The sequence below is a fragment of the Trichechus manatus genome, unplaced genomic scaffold (assembly GCF_000243295.1).
Source record: "Trichechus manatus latirostris isolate Lorelei unplaced genomic scaffold, TriManLat1.0 scaffold00155, whole genome shotgun sequence".
Classification (NCBI taxonomy): Eukaryota; Metazoa; Chordata; class Mammalia; order Sirenia; family Trichechidae; genus Trichechus; species Trichechus manatus.
This window is the reverse complement of record NW_004444091.1, coordinates 1,241,504-1,259,379: the sequence shown is the minus strand read 5'-3', so window position 1 is coordinate 1,259,379 and position 17,876 is coordinate 1,241,504. Positions and strand designations below refer to the sequence as shown.

General features: G+C 36.3%; 1 protein-coding gene across 7 annotated transcripts in view; it reads left to right on the top strand.

The window, feature by feature from the left end:
* The window catches only part of WAPL (WAPL cohesin release factor), a 94,857-nt gene that overhangs the window by 56,712 nt on the left and 20,269 nt on the right, over positions 1–17,876 (top strand). For 6 of the 7 annotated variants that reach the window (XR_002825590.1, XM_023740414.1, XM_023740415.1 and 3 more), the window contains exons 5-14: positions 1,946–2,041; positions 3,618–3,770; positions 4,059–4,195; positions 5,443–5,554; positions 8,742–8,969; positions 13,215–13,326; positions 13,684–13,781; positions 14,849–14,925; positions 16,936–17,111; positions 17,424–17,539. Coding sequence is in view for 6 of the 7 variants with exons in the window: in XM_023740414.1 (XP_023596182.1) it covers positions 1,946–2,041; positions 3,618–3,770; positions 4,059–4,195; positions 5,443–5,554; positions 8,742–8,969; positions 13,215–13,326; positions 13,684–13,781; positions 14,849–14,925; positions 16,936–17,111; positions 17,424–17,539 (1,305 nt within the window). In the remaining variant the exon portion in view is untranslated. Of the gene's footprint in view, positions 1–1,945; positions 2,042–3,617; positions 3,771–4,058; positions 4,196–5,442; positions 5,555–8,741; positions 8,970–13,214; positions 13,327–13,683; positions 13,782–14,848; positions 14,926–16,935; positions 17,112–17,423; positions 17,844–17,876 lie in introns of those variants that run through there. The other variant, XM_023740418.1, reaches the window with a different exon arrangement.

Here is a 17,876-nt window from a genome sequence, read left to right as displayed (position 1 = left end):
GGGGACCATGCTTTTGGGGGACATCTAGGTCAATTGGCATAACAAAGCTTATTAAGAAAATGTTCTGCATCCTACTTTGTTGAGTGGCATCTGGGGTCTTAAAAGCTTGCAAGCCACCATCTAAGATGCATCAATTGGTCCCAACCACTTGGAGTAAAGGAGAACGAAGAACACCGAAGACACAAGGAAAGTATTGGCCCAAGAGACAGAATGGGCCACATAAACCAGAGACTTCATCAGCCTGAGACCAGAAGAACTAGATGGTGCCCAGCTACCACCAATGACCGCCCTGACAGGGAACACAACAGAGAGTCCCTGATGGAGCAGGAGAAAAGTGGTGTGCAGAACTCAAATTCTAGTGAGAAGACCAGATTTAATGGTCTGACTGAGACTGGAGGAACCCCGGAAAGCATGGCCCCTGGATTCTCTATCAGCCCAGAACTAAAACAGTTTCTGAGGCCAACTCTTCAGACAGGGATTGGACTGGACTGTGGGACATAAAGTGATAATCGTGAGGAGTGTGCCTCTTAGCTCAAGTAGATACAAGAGACCAAAGGGGCAGCTTTATGTCCGGAGGTGAGATGGGAAGGCAGAGAGGGTTAGGAATCGGGTGGAAAGAAGGAGTGTGCTGTCACAGTATGGGGAGAGCAATTAGGCTCACATAACAATGTATATGTAAATTTTTGTATGAGCGACTAACTTGAAATGTAAACTTCATTTAAACTACAACAGTAAAAAAAAAATTTAAAAATAAAAGAATAGTGACTTTGTGTACTCAACATAAATTAGGGGTTTTGCTTTATGTAAGTTTCACAGTAAGATTCCTTTTAGCAGCAGATTTTCTAACATATTTAATATGTGAATCAATTTAAACTTTATCTTTTATTAAACTAGTTTTATCTGACTTAAACACCATTGACTTGATCACAACATAGTTAAAGCGATCGACTGCTAACCAAAAGGTCAGTGGTTCGAAACCGCCAGTGGCTCCGTGGGAGAAAGATGTGGCGGTCTGTTTCAGTAGAAATGTACAGCCTTGGAAACCCTATGGGTCAGTATGAGTCGGAATCAGCTTGACACCAGTGGGTTGTAAAGGATGTAGAAGATGAGTGTTAAACTTTTCTGTATTGTCATTCTTTGTTTAAGTAATCTCCTTTTGAAAGTAAAGGTTTTGCTCCTTTTATACAGGTTTAATCATATGGATTTGATTATATGGACTCACAGTTCTTCATTCTCAATTCTGAAATTTGAAGTGTTTAAAACTCAAAGTTTTTTCCTAAGTTTATAGTAAGTTAATTTGCAGCCAAACAACCTGGACTGATTTGAGCTAGTTTACATTTTTATCCCGCTTTGTGTGAATTTTTATACGTTCTTACATATTTTGCATCAGAAATCCTGTATTACCTGGTACTGCTTGAGACACCATTGTGTCTTGTAATATGTAGTGTATATGCCATACTTATCTTTATAAAATTTGAAATATTTCTGAATGATAGCACACATCTGACCCCAACGATTTTGGTTAAACGCATGTGGGCTTTTAATACTTATAATACCTGTAATAAACTGCCCAGTTACCACTGTTGGAAGATTGTGGGGCATGAATCGTCAGTTTGAAGAACAAAAGAGCACGATGAATTTAAATATACTAAGTACTGAGCCTAGCAAGTAGGTTTACTTTCAAGTGCCATCTTCTCTTGGTTGATAATAGTTGCCCAGAGCACTGTTTGCCAACTTTGTGGCTAACCACCACAGTGACTCCATGTCTGCCATAGCCTTGGGAGCATGGTGGGAGCACATGCCAGAGACCATTCGTGCTGCTCTGTCTAGGACATGTGTTTATGTTTTTAAGTTGTTCCCTACGGCCCTTAGTTTATTAAATGAAACACTTTTATAAGGATGCAAAGTAAGATGGAAACAGTTGATCTTGTCCTTATTTCTCTAGTCCCCTACAAAAGCTGTTTATAATGCCAGACATTGGAACCATCCAGACTCAGAAGAACTACCTGGGCCTCCAGTGGTAAAACCTCAGAGTGTCACAGTAAGTGATCTGTATCTTAATTTCGTGTTGGTTTCATAAGTTATAAATTAGTTAAGCAGTTAGTATGTTTACAATTCATAGTTGTTTTGGCCTTCCCTGAAATTTAGTGGCTTCAGTTTAAGTCACTGGAAAAGTAAGAATTGTAGACAGGATAGCAGAAATTGTAGTGCTTCTAGATTATAAATGAAAACCTTAAAAGATATTGACCCTCTTTTACTCCTGACCCACATTTTATGGAATCTATTGTATTTAGTGTTTAAGAGCAAGCAGTTCATTTATTTGAAGTTTGTGTTAACGATTAAGAGCTGTATTGTAAATTACGTCCTACATAGATCTAAAAATGACTTTCAGTGGTTAGTTTACTTTTCAGAAGAGAACCTCTTCTGCTTTCCAATAATACCTTTCAATTCAAAACACATTTTAAAAAGATTCTTATCAAATTATTTTCTTGAGAAGGACTGATAGTATCATACATTAATATTTTTAGATTAACAGTAAAGCCTCAGTCATCTGGAGCTGTCAAGGGAATGAGATTTTTATATATATTTTTAAATATTGGCGATAGAGGTATTTTTAAAATGTACAGTTCCCTGTCTTTATTTATTTATTGATTGATCGATTGATTGGACTTTAGATGAAGGTTTACAGAACAAACTGCTTCTCATTAAATAGTACACATATTGTTTTATGACATTGGTTAACAATGCCATCACATGTCAGCACTCTCCCTTCTTGACTTTCCCTATTACCAGCTTTCCTGTCCCCTCTTGCCTTCTAGTCCTTGCCCCTGGGCTGTTGTGCCCCTTTAGTTTCGTTTTATTTTACGGGGCTGTCTAATCTTTGGCTGAAGGGTGAACCTCAGGAGTGACTTCATTACTGAGCTAAAAGGGTATCTGGGGGCTATACTCTTGGGGTTGTCTTTATTTTTTTCAATGTGGTAAAATACATATAACCAAAAAAACTTGCCATTTTAACCATTTTAAATATGCAATTCGGTGACATTAATTACAGTCACCATGTTGTGTAACCATCACTACTATTTATTCCCAGAAGTTTTTCTCCCTGTCTTCTTACAGTGAATATATGAAACATATTTTAAATTCCTTTTGATAGTACAAAATCATCATTGTGCTCTGTGGTACCACGTGTATGCTGGTGTACCATACTCTTAACGGCTATTTATTTCTGTCCTAAATTACTTCAGAATCCAGTACTTTTTAAATTTCTTTTGTCTGTCTGTTGCAGTTTTCTTTCTCATCCCTAGCTGCTTCTCAGTGCTATTTATATATGTAATTGTGGTTCTTTATTCTTTCTACTGGTCTTGGAGACAAATAACAAATTGTATGAAATGAAAGGTTAAGAAAGACCAGAATGAATTCCTGAGTGGTTCCTTAGTGAGTAAAAAAATAGTGCATGGAATTTTATGTATACCTTGTGACTTTTGAGAAGCCTCCCATTTTTTTATTTTTAATGTTACTTTTTTCTTTTTTAAATTAAATTTACGAGTTAGATAGATGACATGCTGCTCTTTTTATATATTTATTTAGAACAACTAATTTAGTACCTTTATTAATAGGTGAGGCTGTCTCCAAAGGAACCAAATCAAAAAGATGATGGAGTTTTTAAGGCTCCTGCACCACCACCCAAAGTGATAAAAACTGTGACCATACCTACTCAGCCCTACCAAGAAATAGTTACTGCGCTGAAATGCAGAAAAGAAGACAAAGAAGTAAGCAGCTATATTCAGTTTTCCTGTACATGGTTAGATTTTTGTGTATAACATTTAGCCTTTTAATGTCTTGAACAAATATCTGTACACTGATACTTAACAGTTTTGAACCATGAGCTAAAAATTATCTTCTTCTTCTACCACTACCAGTGTTTTAAAAATATTTTTGTTCTATCTAATGAACTATCTTTTATATTTTATACACTTTTAAATAAAGTACAGCAAGCCCGTGGACTTACATATGCTAGTTCCTTGTTACAAGAGGTGGACTTACTGTTTTCTTGGCAGTTATATACTGTTGTTCAGCATGTGAAGCACTTCAATGACGTGGTGGAATTTGGAGAAAATCAAGAGTTCACTGATGACATTGAGTACTTACTAAGTGGCTTAAAGAGCACTCAGCCTCTAAACACACGTTGCCTTAGGTAAGATCTTATTTTTATATTTGATAATTATATGCAAGCTGTATCTCATTAAATTTTTCCAACAGGGTGGGATATTATCAAAGAAGCCACATGCTTGTGAATTTTATCATGGATGTAGTTTGATCAATAGGTTAAAATTTGATCAATATCCTTTAAAAGACTTGATTCTACGTGGAGGAGGAGTTGTTAGGTGCTATTGCATAGATTTTTGACTCGTAGTGATCCCATGTGTCAGTTAAAACTGCCCCATAGGGTTTCCTAGGCTGTATTCTTTATGGAAGCAGATCGCTACTCTCCCTTGGAGCCACTGGGTGGGTTCTAACCACCAGCCTTTTGATTAGCAGTGGAGTGCTTAACCATTGCACCACCAAGGCTCCTTTCTCCGTGGCGTAGAGGAGGGCAGCCTGGGTAATCATAGCCTTTTAGCCTAGTATTGGTTGCAGTTTCCAGATACTTGTTATCACACCTTGGGCTTTGCCCTTTGGAACTGGAATCTAGCCATCCATAATTTTTTCCTCTAACACATCAAATTATTAGCTGCCATCTAGAATTTTAGAGTTTTGCAAATAATCTTTTTTTAAAAAAGTTTTATATTATGAAATCCTACTTGTAAAGGTTTATGCTTTAGTTAAATAGTTCTTTTGGTTATGCTGAGTAGTATTTTGGCACAGTGAAAATTAGGAATGGTAAATTACAAAGTATTAAATAAAATGTTCATTATTTGTTTTTAGTGGGACAAATAAGTCAGTTTCTAAGGTTTTATTCACGTGTACATTTAATAATTTTTACGTATCAGAAGCATTATGAACGTAGCTAAGACTTCTTGCTTGAAATACACCGAAGATGATCATGTGTTTGTTTATGCTTTTTAGTATAGTATACTTAATAACATATTGGAAACCCTGGTGGCATAGTGGCTAAGAGCTACAGCTGCTAACCCAAAGGTCAGCAGTTTGAATCCACTGGCGCTCCTTGGAAACCCTATGAGGCAGTTCTGCTCTGCCCTTTAGGGTCACTGTGAGTCGGAATCGACTCCACGGCAACGGGTTTGGTTTAGTTTTAATCACGTACACATCAGTAAATTTTTAATAATTTGGCTTGCTCATGCTTTTTTTTATTGTGATCTGTGTAGGCAATACTTTGACACGTGTTCCCCCTCCTCCATTTGCTTATTTTGGTATTGCACAGACTTAAAACTAATGCACTAACTGTTTTCAGTCCTCCTAACCTAGTCTGTTTTCTTCTAGTGTTATTAGCTTGGCTACTAAATGTGCCATGCCCAGTTTTCGAATGCACCTGAGAGCACACGGGATGGTAGCAATGGTTTTTAAAACCTTGGATGATTCCCAACACCATCAGGTATTTTTAAGTTTCTGGGATTTAGAAACATTATTTTAAAATTCTAGTTTATTTGGCTGTCAGAATATCTTCATTAGTCATATGGTTGCATATATGAATATTTCCTAATTTACAGATTGGGTTCATTTTATTTGCTGAATATATAGCACTTAATGCTAGAATATGTTTCTTTTTTTTTTTTTTTAATTGTACTTCAGGTGAAGGCTTACAGAACAGATAGTTTCTCATGAAATAGAAGTACACATGTTATTTTATGACATCGGTTAACAACCCCACAACATATCAACCCTCTAACTGCTCAACCTCTTTTTTTTTTTTTTTTTTTTGTGAAAATACACATAGCCAAAGATACACCGTTTCAAAAATTTCTACATGCACAGTTCAGTGACATTAACTACGCTCTTCCAGTTATGCTGTTATTCTCACTTAAGATGAAGGCTTACAGAACAAAATAGTTTCTCATTTAACAGTTACTACAATGGTTGCCCCATGACAATGGTTAACAATCACACAACACATCAACAATATCCTTACTCAGCCTTGGGTTCCCTATCACCAGCTTCCTTGTCGCCTTCTGCTTTCTGGCCCTTGTCACTGGACTCCTGTACCTCGTTAGTCTCATTTGGTTTTACGGGGTTGTCCACCCCCAGGCTGAACAGTGAACCTCAGAGGTAACTTCACCACTGAGCTAAAAGGGTGTCTGGGGGCCATACTCTTGGGGTTTCTCCAGTCTCCTTTAGGCCAGTAAATCTGGTCTTTTTTTTTTGGGAGTTAGAATTATGCTGTACATCCTTCTCCAGTTCTGTCCAGAACCCTCTGTTGTGATCCCGTCAGAGCAGTCAGTGGTGGTAGCCGGGCACCATCTAGCTGTACTGGACTCAGTCTGGGGAGGCCTTGGCAGCTGTGGACAATTAGTCTTTTGGACTGATCTTTTCCTTGTATCTTGTTCTCTTCATTCTCCCTTGCTCCCGAAGGGATGAGACCAGTGGAGTATCTTAGATGGCCGCTCACAGGCTTTGGAGAATATGTTTCTTAATAAAATCACTTGAGATTATTTTCTTGACAGCGTTTTCTTTTGTTTTTCCTTAACTTGTAATTTATATTATTAAAACTTTATTCAGTTACTATAGCTGGCATACCATACTTGACATTTAGTTCTGTAAGCACTGCAAAGTGCTGAGAAGATACTTCTAATATTAGTATTAATAGCATAAAAAATAAATGATTTTGAAATATAGCCCTAATTAAAAAAAAAAAAATTTTTTGTCTCAGTGTAGCTTTGTGGGAAATAATTACTATATCGGAACAAAAATGCTAGTGCTGATAAGAAATAGGAACAGCTACAGAGATCCAAGTAACACTTGCTTCTGTCTTTTTGGAGCTAGACAGAGTGTTTTAAATTTCTCTAGTAGGTATATGTGGATAATGTATATTCAGTAATTGAATTACTGAGTTTTCTTTCCCACTGGATTTTGTTTTCTCCTTCTGTATTCAGAAATTATAAGCATGGAGTCTCCTTTCAATTCTGGAATTTCCAGTGCCTCTAGATCTTTTTCTCAAACCAGCTTACAATGTGTATGGTACTTTATGATTGGATGGGGGTGTGGAAGATTCAGCACATACTGAATATATATATATATAGTGAATCTGGTACATAGCCCCACTGTGAAAAGCAGTTCTTCATTTTTATGGACTCTGGCGCTTTCTCTTAAAAATAAAACATATGTAATAAAATGCAGGCTTAAATCTAGGGAGTTACATTTTTAACATTGTCAAATTTAGAAGAAAGTAGTCATTACTAATTATTATCCATAGTGGTAATTTTGAGATGGCTTTATTATATTTTTGTTCAAAGAAATTATGTCCCAAATGCAGATTAGGTGACACAGGATTAATGTAATACCAGGTCTTCTGAAATTGTAAGCAGTCTGCTTAATCCAGAGTGAACATAGCTCCATTACAAGTCATAGCAGATACAGAATAATCAATGAGGGGAAGAGATAGAGAACTAAGAACTGATTTGCTTTGTGATCTTGGGGACAGTGGATCTCCCATTGCCTGTACTATGGCATCCTAATTGCCGAAAGTAAATTGCTAAGTAAGCATTTAATCAGTCACCTAGTCTGACATTTCAGAGTTTAAGTCTTTAGATTGTTAATTGTGTTTCTACACATTGAGGTAAGTACAGAATATCTCATATGTTGGAGTATCTCAAACATAGGGCCTTTTTGTTACGTTATTGCTTGCCTAAAACATAACCACCTTTAGTACTTGTAGCTTATTTAAAACAAACAAACAGACCTGTTGCTGTTAAGTTGATTCCAACTCCTGGCGACTCCATGTGTTTACATAGTAGAACTCCTCCAAAGGGTTTTCTTGGTTGTAACCTCTGTAGAAGCAGTTCCCCAGGGCTTTCTTCTGAGGCGCTGCTGGGTGAGTTCGAACTGCCGACCTTTGAGGTAGCAGCCAATAGCAAAAGGCTTGCACCACCTAGGGACTTCAGCTGTGGATTATAATACCTGTAAAAGCAGAGTGTGCTAACTGCCTGGTGGGAATGATTTTGAGAGCTCATTGTTAATAGTTTGAAAAATACTACTTGGTTAAACCAGACTTGATTGACTTATTTTAAAGAAATGAACCCAAATGTTTATTTTAGCATCCCAAGTTTATATATTGACACAATCCAGCTGTTTATTTTTCAGAAACAAAGTATGCTAATTTTCTGGTGCAGATTTTAAAACACATTTACATTATTGATTTTAAACTGAAATTTGACCATATATACTATATCATAAAGTATAAGGTATGAGGTATATCATAATACAATTTATATATGTATATATATAGTTTCTGTAAACTCTTCATATGGCCCATAATGGCCAAAGAAATATGTAATTCAGCTTTTTTTCCAGCTTTGGGGCATTCATGTAGAGGAAGACCATAGAAAGCAAAATTGTAAGCAGCAAAACTTTAGTCATTCATTTATTTTATAAATTTATTTCCCTGGAATATTTTAGGGGGGCACTGAATAAAACGTTTTGAAGATTTTCATCATGGTCAGCTGTATGAATTTCAGACATTTGTTACCATTAAAATATTGACAGTAAACAATATCAAAACGGTCTCATTTCTTGAAATTATCCCTAATTGTTATATGATTTTTTTTTTTTTTTTTGGTTTATGTAAGAATCTGTCCCTTTGTACAGCTGCCCTCATGTATATATTGAGTAGAGATCGTTTGAACATGGATCTTGATCGAGCTAGCCTAGATCTAATGATTCGACTTTTGGAACTGGAACAAGATGCTTCATCATCTAAGTTACTGAATGAAAAAGACATGAACAAAATTAAAGAAAAAATCCGAAGACTCTGTGAAACTGTACACAACAAGCATCTTGATCTAGAAAATATAACGGTGGGTTCCTTTCTTCCATTATAATATGAAAGATATACTTTCAGCAAGTCTTTGATTATCACAGTTCTGCCAGCAGCTATGGGATTTGGGCAAATCATTTAACCTTTCTTGGCCTTGGTTTACAATTCGACAAATTCTTTTAAGGTTTAGTCCTGGATGTAATTCCGTTTCCTGTCTGAAATTCCTAACGTAGCTTATCTGTATTTAGGTTTCTTGCCAGTAAATAGCTGTAAATTTTCTACTGCACTCTGCCTAATCTTTCTCTCTCTTTTTTAAATATAAAATCTAAATTTAGGCCATTGGGAATTTGAATTCTTATTCTCTGTGGGCTTCAGGAATAAAGATTCAGAGGATTTACAGGGGCCCTTTCTATTAGGTCGTGGCTTCTTCCAGGGTGTCTGACTGAATGCCTTAAAGGACCTGAAGAACTCAGAAGACTCAGATGGAAGGTTGCTAGACGCTTAACCTTCCCAAGAACAGTGTCCCTCATAATTGGGGCCACGGCCAGTGTCTACCCGTATGCTCCCCGTATTTAAGATAGCCATGCAGCTTTTGCTTGATTGCAGCTCTGCTTTCTTTACTCGTAGAATGAATAGTATCTCCAATGGTAGATAGGCTGTTACAAGATAGTTGGCCTGTGGTTTTGAAAAACAACATTATTTGTTGTATAATACCTGGTTTTCACGTATTTCCAGCATCAACAGTATATAAAAACATGGTTTTTTCTATTGTCCTCTACTTTATTTATTTACTTAATTATTTACTTATTTGTGACCTAGGTGAAAGTTTACAGAGCAAATTAGTTTCTCATTAAACAGTTAATACACAAATTGTTTTGACAATTGATTGCAAACCCCTCGATGTGTCAGTAGCACTCTCCCTTCTCCACCCCAGATTCCCTGTTTCCATTGGTCCAGTTTTCCTGCCCCTTCCTGCCTTCTTGTCTTTGCTTTTGGGCTGGTGTGCCCATTTAGTCTCGGATACACGATTGAATGCATAGTTCAGTCACGTATCTGAGACTTGCCTTCGATTTTCTACTACAGCATTTGTCTCAAAAATTTATAGAATGCTTTGTGCTGCCAAGATTTAGGACTGTTGCTGCAGTTGATTAGGGTAAGGTTAGGGAAGGTTACAGTGCTGTTGAGGGTTGGGGGGAAAGTTAAAAGGCAAGATACAAAATTGACATGTATTCAGTACTTCCTAAAACTGGTAAAATAGCTATTATGCTCAGACAGTAAAATTATAAATGATCTTTCCACTTTACCATCACTATACTGTTTACTACCTTGTTTAACAGTATATTAGTAATTTTATTTATTTACTTCTAACACTTTTAAAAAGTATACTGATTTTAATGTTATAAAGTATAAGATTGAGCCTATAACTTTTATTTGCTACACAATTTAATGATTATTCCTTAATTTATTTTTTTGTGTCCCATATTAAACATTAGATTCTTTTCAGGCATTTGCTATTAAATAATTGATGATAAACTTGTGCATTAAATTTATTAGGATGGTAAATACCAATAATAATAACTTTCTTAATACTGTGTTAAATAGTTTACTCAGATGATTGCAACCAGAACACAGTTGCCAATTTTAGGATGCTTCTCTTTTTTCCTAACTTCAGCTGTTCTTGAATGTTGTGGTTTTTTAAAATTACATGATAGATGTTGTCTTTCATAATGAATATACCCTATACATTAGTTTTTGTTTGTTTCTCATCAGTTTCTCCTACTTTGAAATATAATGAGACTGTTGATGTGCCATGGAAAGATCATTTAGAATACTATTGAAATTTACGGTTTTTTCAGACAGAATTCAAATGACTGAAAGCTAACAACTGCGAAGTAGTACTAATTAATGAATTAGCTATTCTTTAGCTCTCTTTGAGGGTTACTCCAGTTTTCAAATAAAATGTTTGAATAACAGCCTAGTTTTAAATGCTAGTTTATACTCAATGTACCCTTAAATATTGAAGTCTTTTGTACAGATAGAAACAGTGTAATTTCTTAGCATAAAAAAGCTTGCACATTTTTATTATATCAACATCAAATAACTACCCCTTTCTTCCTAAACAAAGAATACTTCATTAGGCTTCAGCTTCACTACTTTGACACATGAGCTGATGGATCTGAACTGATCTCATGAAATTACTTTCAGCAACTTAGAATTGGACAAAATTGAATCTGTTTTTATAGTACTTGGATTCTAGTTCTCTCTGTGTCATGTTGGACAACCTTAGGGTTTTTTATTTAAGAGTAAAGTCTAGATCTCTCCTAAATCTATAATGCTAAGATTTTCTCTGGTAAGATATGTTGTTTGAATTTCTAAATATAACATGCTGTTCCAAATAGTCCAGCATGACTTAATGTAAACTTGTATCTTTTAAAGGGAGAGAGGACAAAGTCTTTTCAGTCTTTGCTGATTGAAACCTTTGTTTTCTTATGGTGAAGTTCTTTATTACAATAGGAACCAGGTAGCTCTATGTTAAGAGTTGGCTGTGTGCTTTAAAAAAGACAAACAATAGTTAAAGGCAAATAAAGAGAAAGAAAAACTTGAATTTGGTTGTAAATGTTATTACATAGTCTTATGTACATAGTAAGGAGCCCTGCTGGTACAGTGGTTAAAGTGCTTGGCCGGCTAACCAGAAGGTCAGCAGTTTGAACCCACCACCTGCTCCAAAGGAGAAAGACGTGGCAGTCTGCTTCCATAAAGATTTATAGCCTTGGAAACCCTATGTGGCAGTTCTACTCTGTCCAAAGGGTTACTGTGAGTGGGAATTGACTCAGAGGAGTGGGTTTGGTTTTATTTGCAAAGTCTTCTGTGCTGCTTCTAGTGGTGGTCCTGAAACTTTGTTTAGATATAGTTTTGTCATGGTGGCCTCAAGCCACTAGTATCTAAGCTGCTAGCCCTGGAGTATAATGTTTAAAACTCTGAATCTGCAACTCTTTAAGGAACAGAGGATTTGAATTTAAAATAGATGAGAAAATCTACAAAACAATGAAAGACAACCAACCTTGCAGAAAAATAAGGAGAGAATAATGAACAGAGAAGTATTAGTAGAAGAGATAGTTAACTAATAAATATGTGGAAAATGCTTGTTTACTGAAGTCAGAAAAATCCACAGCAGAGTAAGAGACCGTTTTCTACCCTCAGATAGGCAAAAATTTTAAATGATAATTTGTTGTAGAAACAGCATTGGGACAGTGTCTAACCTCCTCCAGCCGCACAGGGGGGAAGGATAACCAAGATGAACAGCACAAGGCTGATTCCCACGAGGTGGAGGCCAGACAAGCCTCCTCTCTGCCTTATCTACCAATCCTGACACCAGCCGTCCCTTCTACGGTACTCTCTGCTTCTCTGTTGAGTTAAGTAGTTCATTGCAGTGGCCACACAGAACTCACGACCACACACGGTTACGGTTTATTAGGGAAGTAACAGTTACAACAACAATTCAAGCTCAGGAACACTAAGGATACAGTTCTTTCATCAGGACAGCCTCTCCCCAGCTGTGCTCGCAGACATGCCTCTCCCTGGCCCTAGGCCTCTGCCCAAAGGCACCCACCTTTCTCACTCTCTGGGCTGGGAAGCCCACTGTGCCATCTCCTGCTGCCACCTCTCCCCTGCTGGTCTCTCCTTCCTTGGTGGCGATGGGCTCTTCCCCTCTGCTCTGGAATTGCTCTCTTTTAAGGCCACACTGACCAATCCCTTTGGTAGGTACAGTTACCCTACCCTACCACACAGTCGCCTGGGTGGCAGTTACAAGATTATGGCTAGAAAGGTCACCCACCAAAGTGGATAATCGCACCCCACTTGTGCTTTTGAGGGATTCAGGGCAACTGATGCTAATTTTGCTCCTGGTAGTGTTATTGGTTACAGCCTTTGTGGGAAATCAATCCAATATATTGATTTACATTTAAAATATGTATACACTTTGACTGAACAATCCTCTTGAGCCTCTGTGCTATAGAAATAACATATATATTATATTGAACTGGCAAATGATAAACTGCTTTTAATAACAGGTTTTCTGTGAAAACAAGCCATGTGATTAAAAGCAGTTCTTTCACTTAGACTGTTCTGATAAAATTAAAAATTAGTTTGAAGGCACTTGCTGTGCTGTGAAAAACTATGCAGCCAGCATGCAGTGAACTTTTGTAAAGAAACAAAATCTCTAGAGATGTTGCTGTGGAATTACTGTTAAGAGTCAATGTTCATTAATGGTGCTTCTGAATTTTAGACTGGGCATTTAGCTATGGAGACGTTACTATCCCTTACTTCTAAACGAGCAGGAGATTGGTTTAAAGAAGAACTACGGCTTCTGGGTGGTCTGGATCATATTGTAGATAAAGGTATGATACATACATGTATAACTTCTTAATGTATTATTTTAGCCAAGGAAAATACTCTATTTACATACTTCAAAAAATAACTGTGTCAGTTTGAAAAGCTCTGATCTCTTAATAGCATCCTGCAAGTCTATACCCTTTAAAGACAAGGCTGATAAGACTTTGATATTGGGGGGTTATGGGAATATAATAATTACAAAGTAGAATGTCATACGTTTTAGTATTTCACAGTGTAAAACCTAGAATAATGTTCATAGAGGCTCCAGCGTGCTCAGAGTACGTGTACAGACAGTTACTGGCTAAGAGGTGAGTACTGAGGTAATGAGACATACTACCTTATGCCCATTTCTTTTTTCCTAGTAAAAGAATGTGTGGATCATCTAAGTAGAGATGAGGATGAAGAGAAACTAGTAGCCTCATTATGGGGAGCAGAGAGATGTTTACGAGTTTTAGAAAGTGTAAGTATGGACAACTGTTTGGGGGCGGGGTGTGTGGCTGCTATATATTATATAGCCCTATAGTCACACTTTCGTTAATCCAAATTGAAATTGCAGTGCATTCTTTAAGCAGCCAGTTATTAATGAACACGTTAAGTGAACGGTTCCATATTTTAAGAATACACATATTTTATTTATATTATTGCCCCAAAAGAAACTTCGCATGTCAGGTTTGTTTATATGTGCCAAACTTCATTGTTCTTTCTTTAATGTGAAATTCTTCTTAAATACATTAACTTGTTCGAGGAAAAAAAAGTTAAGTGCAGTCAGGTTTTTTTTTTTTTTTTTAAATTAATAACCATTTTCTTGATTTAACTGTTTTTTGAGTCAGAGTTTTTGTAATCACCATTTATAATATTTGGCTTTAAAGAATGATACTTTTGAACTGCAGTGGTTTGAAATAAATATATTTTGTTCTTTGCCTTTTATGAATGAATGAATGACTTCGCCAAGTTCAACAGCTAGTGTAGATTAGAATTTATGCTGCGACTGAATTTCAGGATGCATAGATTGTGTTGACCAGATTGGATTAGTTAGTTACTTTTAAAAGCGTCTGTAGAAAATAATCTAGTTAAATACTCCTGGCTTAGATTACATTGAAACTGTTCTTTCTCTCTTCTAGAGTGCTTCAGATACATTAGATAAGCAGGTAGTCTTTCTTTGTAAAAATATATTCTGAATGAATCCACTTGTGAACTTCAAGTATTTGTTTATAAGTTGGGGACTACTCTTTTCTGACACTCAAAGTGCTTGGTAATTCATTTCAGTAAGCATGTAGTACAGCAGACATTAATGAGTGCTTTAGCAGCGATGGTTTACTTTTGGTATAAAGCAATAGCTGTATTATTTTAAATCTGGCACATGTGAATTGTGAAGTTGTTCCCTTAGATGGCAAAGGCTGTTCCTTCATTTTTGTATCTTTTGAAGCACCTGGCAGAGTGTGTTATATGTAAATGAGTGAAAGTTATGGATTACCATAAATAGACCAGGGAAGTAGTATTTACTGTTTCCAATTTTTTTCCTTTTAGGTAACAGTGCATAATCCAGAGAATCAAAGCTACTTGATAGCATATAAAGATTCACAACTTATTGTTTCATCAGCTAAGTAAGTTTTTCTAAAGTAAGAGTTCGGAATGACCATAAAGGAAATAGATTGTATCACTTTCTTTCATACAATGTTTCTGTCTGTCATGTGAATCAGCGGAAGGACAGTGTGGTACAGTGGTTAGGAGAACAGATTCTGGAGTGAGAATAACTGAATGTGGACCTCAACTTCATAATGTCAGGTGTATCCTTGGGCAGGTCACTTACCTGCTTAGAAGTTTTCAGATGTAGAAGGGGAGTAATAATTGTATCGATTCCCCTAGGGTGGTTGTGACAATTAAATGAGTTAAGAAATATGTTACTGTATTGTGTAATGTATGTATTACATATATAAATTATACATAATACACAGAATATATAAATGAGTTAATATGTTTGTCTTGCCATCCTCGCTTCAAAGGAGCATTCTGGCTGTACTTCTTCCAGGACATACTCGTTCGTTTTTCTGGCAGTCCATGATATATTCAGTATACTTCGCCAGCACCATAATTCAAAGACATCAATTCTTCAGTCTTCTTTATTTGTTGTCACACTTAGTACCCTTAATACATGCATTCCAGTTGTTTGTTACCATGTTTTACTCTCCCTTAACAAAGAGTATTCTTGCAAGTTAAATCTGTTTCTGATTTTAAAAATGTCTCTTTTGTATACATCATAACTCCTGACCAAGTACCTTGTAAAAGGAGGTATTTAATATGACAGGTTTCCACTCTTTGTTGTGATTAGTGTAGATTCAGGTTAAATGATTTGGAAGTGGATGTTTGCAAAAGGGCACTCATCTGGCTTTTTGAGCTCTTCAACGGGACTCTGATAAATGCAGAAATACCATATTGAAAAGTCAAATAATATATCCCTGCCACCCACTCCCCCTTTCCATACCACAGTTCAGCTCAGTACTGCTTAAGGCAGTTATTAATGATAACGTAGTAATTCTGACTAGTGTCTCAGACATCAGAAGAACAAATTTTAGGTTAGTCATCAAGTATACCTTCCTAACAAAAAGGTTATGAAACATTAAGGAACCTTGTAGAATCTCCTCAGTATGTTTTAAAGACCAGCATGGAGTAGACTAAATATGGTACAGTGTTCTTTAAGGGTTTTGTATCATACGCGTGTGTATAAAATATATAAAAAGTGAGCTGACAGAGTCAGTTTACCTAATCTCTGTTAGACTTTTTGAAAATATTTTAATGGACTTGGTGATTTAAAAAGAGTCTTCAGAAATACCAGATCCATTTAAGGATTAAATTTCCTTGTCATTTTGGGTAGCATCTTGAGAAACCTTGGATATAATTGCTATGACTGCCAGATGTGTCATGCAAGATGATTTGCTCTAATGTATATGAAGTAGTTAATACCTGTTTATGCAAGGTTATTATTATGCACCATTAATATAAATAATATTCTTTACCTGGTAAGATCATGCATTCTAAACGAAAAACATTAAATGAGATTCAGAAATGTTCAGTATGAGCTCTTGACCCTGTTTGGAGACAGGTTGTGATGGATCTGTTGTGTAGGAGAGAGTAGTAACATGAGGAACAATTCCTGCAGGAGAAAAGAGCTAGTGGTAGATGGAGGTAGTACCAGACATAAACGAGACTTTTGCCATGAGTTTGTAATTTATCTTTGCTTAGAGAAGTTTTTTAAATTATCGAGTTTTTCCAAAATAAAATGATATATAGCACCTAGTGTAATATTTGACATACTTGGTACATGATTGACTGTTTTAATACAGTATAAGTTCTGTTGTTAGGTGCCATCTAGTCGGTTCCAACTCACAGCGACCCTGTGTACAACAGAACGAAACACTGCCAGGTCCTGTGCCATCCTCACAATCGCTGTTTTGCTTGAGCCCATTGTTGCAGCCACTGTATTAGTTCTAACAGGAAAAAAAAAAAACCCAAATCTGACATTTACGGCAGATTTAAAACATAAAGTCCCAAGTAAATAGAAATTCTTAGTATAACTTGTTTGTTAGCATAATAGTCTGCATTTCATTTTCTCTTAGAGCATTACAACATTGTGAAGAATTGATTCAGCAGTATAACCGTGCTGAAAACAGTATATGCCTACCTGACAGTAAGCCTCCGCCTCACCAGAATGTAACTAGCCACGTGGGCAAAGCAGTGGAAGACTGCATGCGGGCCATCATTGGGGTGCTGCTCAATTTAACTAATGATAATGGTAGGTAATGTTTTCTACATTTATTTCCTCAGTAATTGATTGTATGTTCGTTTTTGGTGCAGTGATTTTTAAAATTGCTATAATGTAATTCACTTATTTATAGATTTAACTGCGTTTTAACTGCCAGTTTTTAGAACTCGCCTAGTAGCTTGGCTCAGAAAATATTGTAGAAGCAACAGTGTATTTCAGTAAAGGAATAACTGTACATTTCTAGTTTTTCAATAAATTTCTGACCATTTCAGTAAATCCTGGTTGTTTAGTGTCATAAGAAGGAATCAGTACAAATATTTGGTTTACCTTCCAATCTTTCAGAATGGGGCAGTACCAAAACAGGGGAACAGGATGGCTTGATAGGCACAGCAATGAACTGTGTGCTTCAGGTTCCAAAGTACCTACCTCAGGAGCAGAGATTTGATATTCGAGTGCTGGTAAGTTGAACCGCCTATTTCAGAAATAAGTGTTTTATCTAGTAAGATGATGAAAACTTCATCTTAGTTTTGGGTTTACAAACCAGTGGTTTAATATATTGTCGGTTGTTTCCATGAATTGCTCATGAACACATACCCCTTATTATACAAAAGAGAGCAGTGAAGGGCCTTATGTAAAAATAAAAAGTTATGAGAACAAAAAGTGGCAATTAAAACTAAAGAAATAATTCTTTCAGAAGACCGTCACTTAACGTTTTGGTTTTTAACCACTTTACAGATGGTAAAATGATGATTAGGTTTCTAGCTGCCAGTAAAAAGTGTATATATTACATTCATT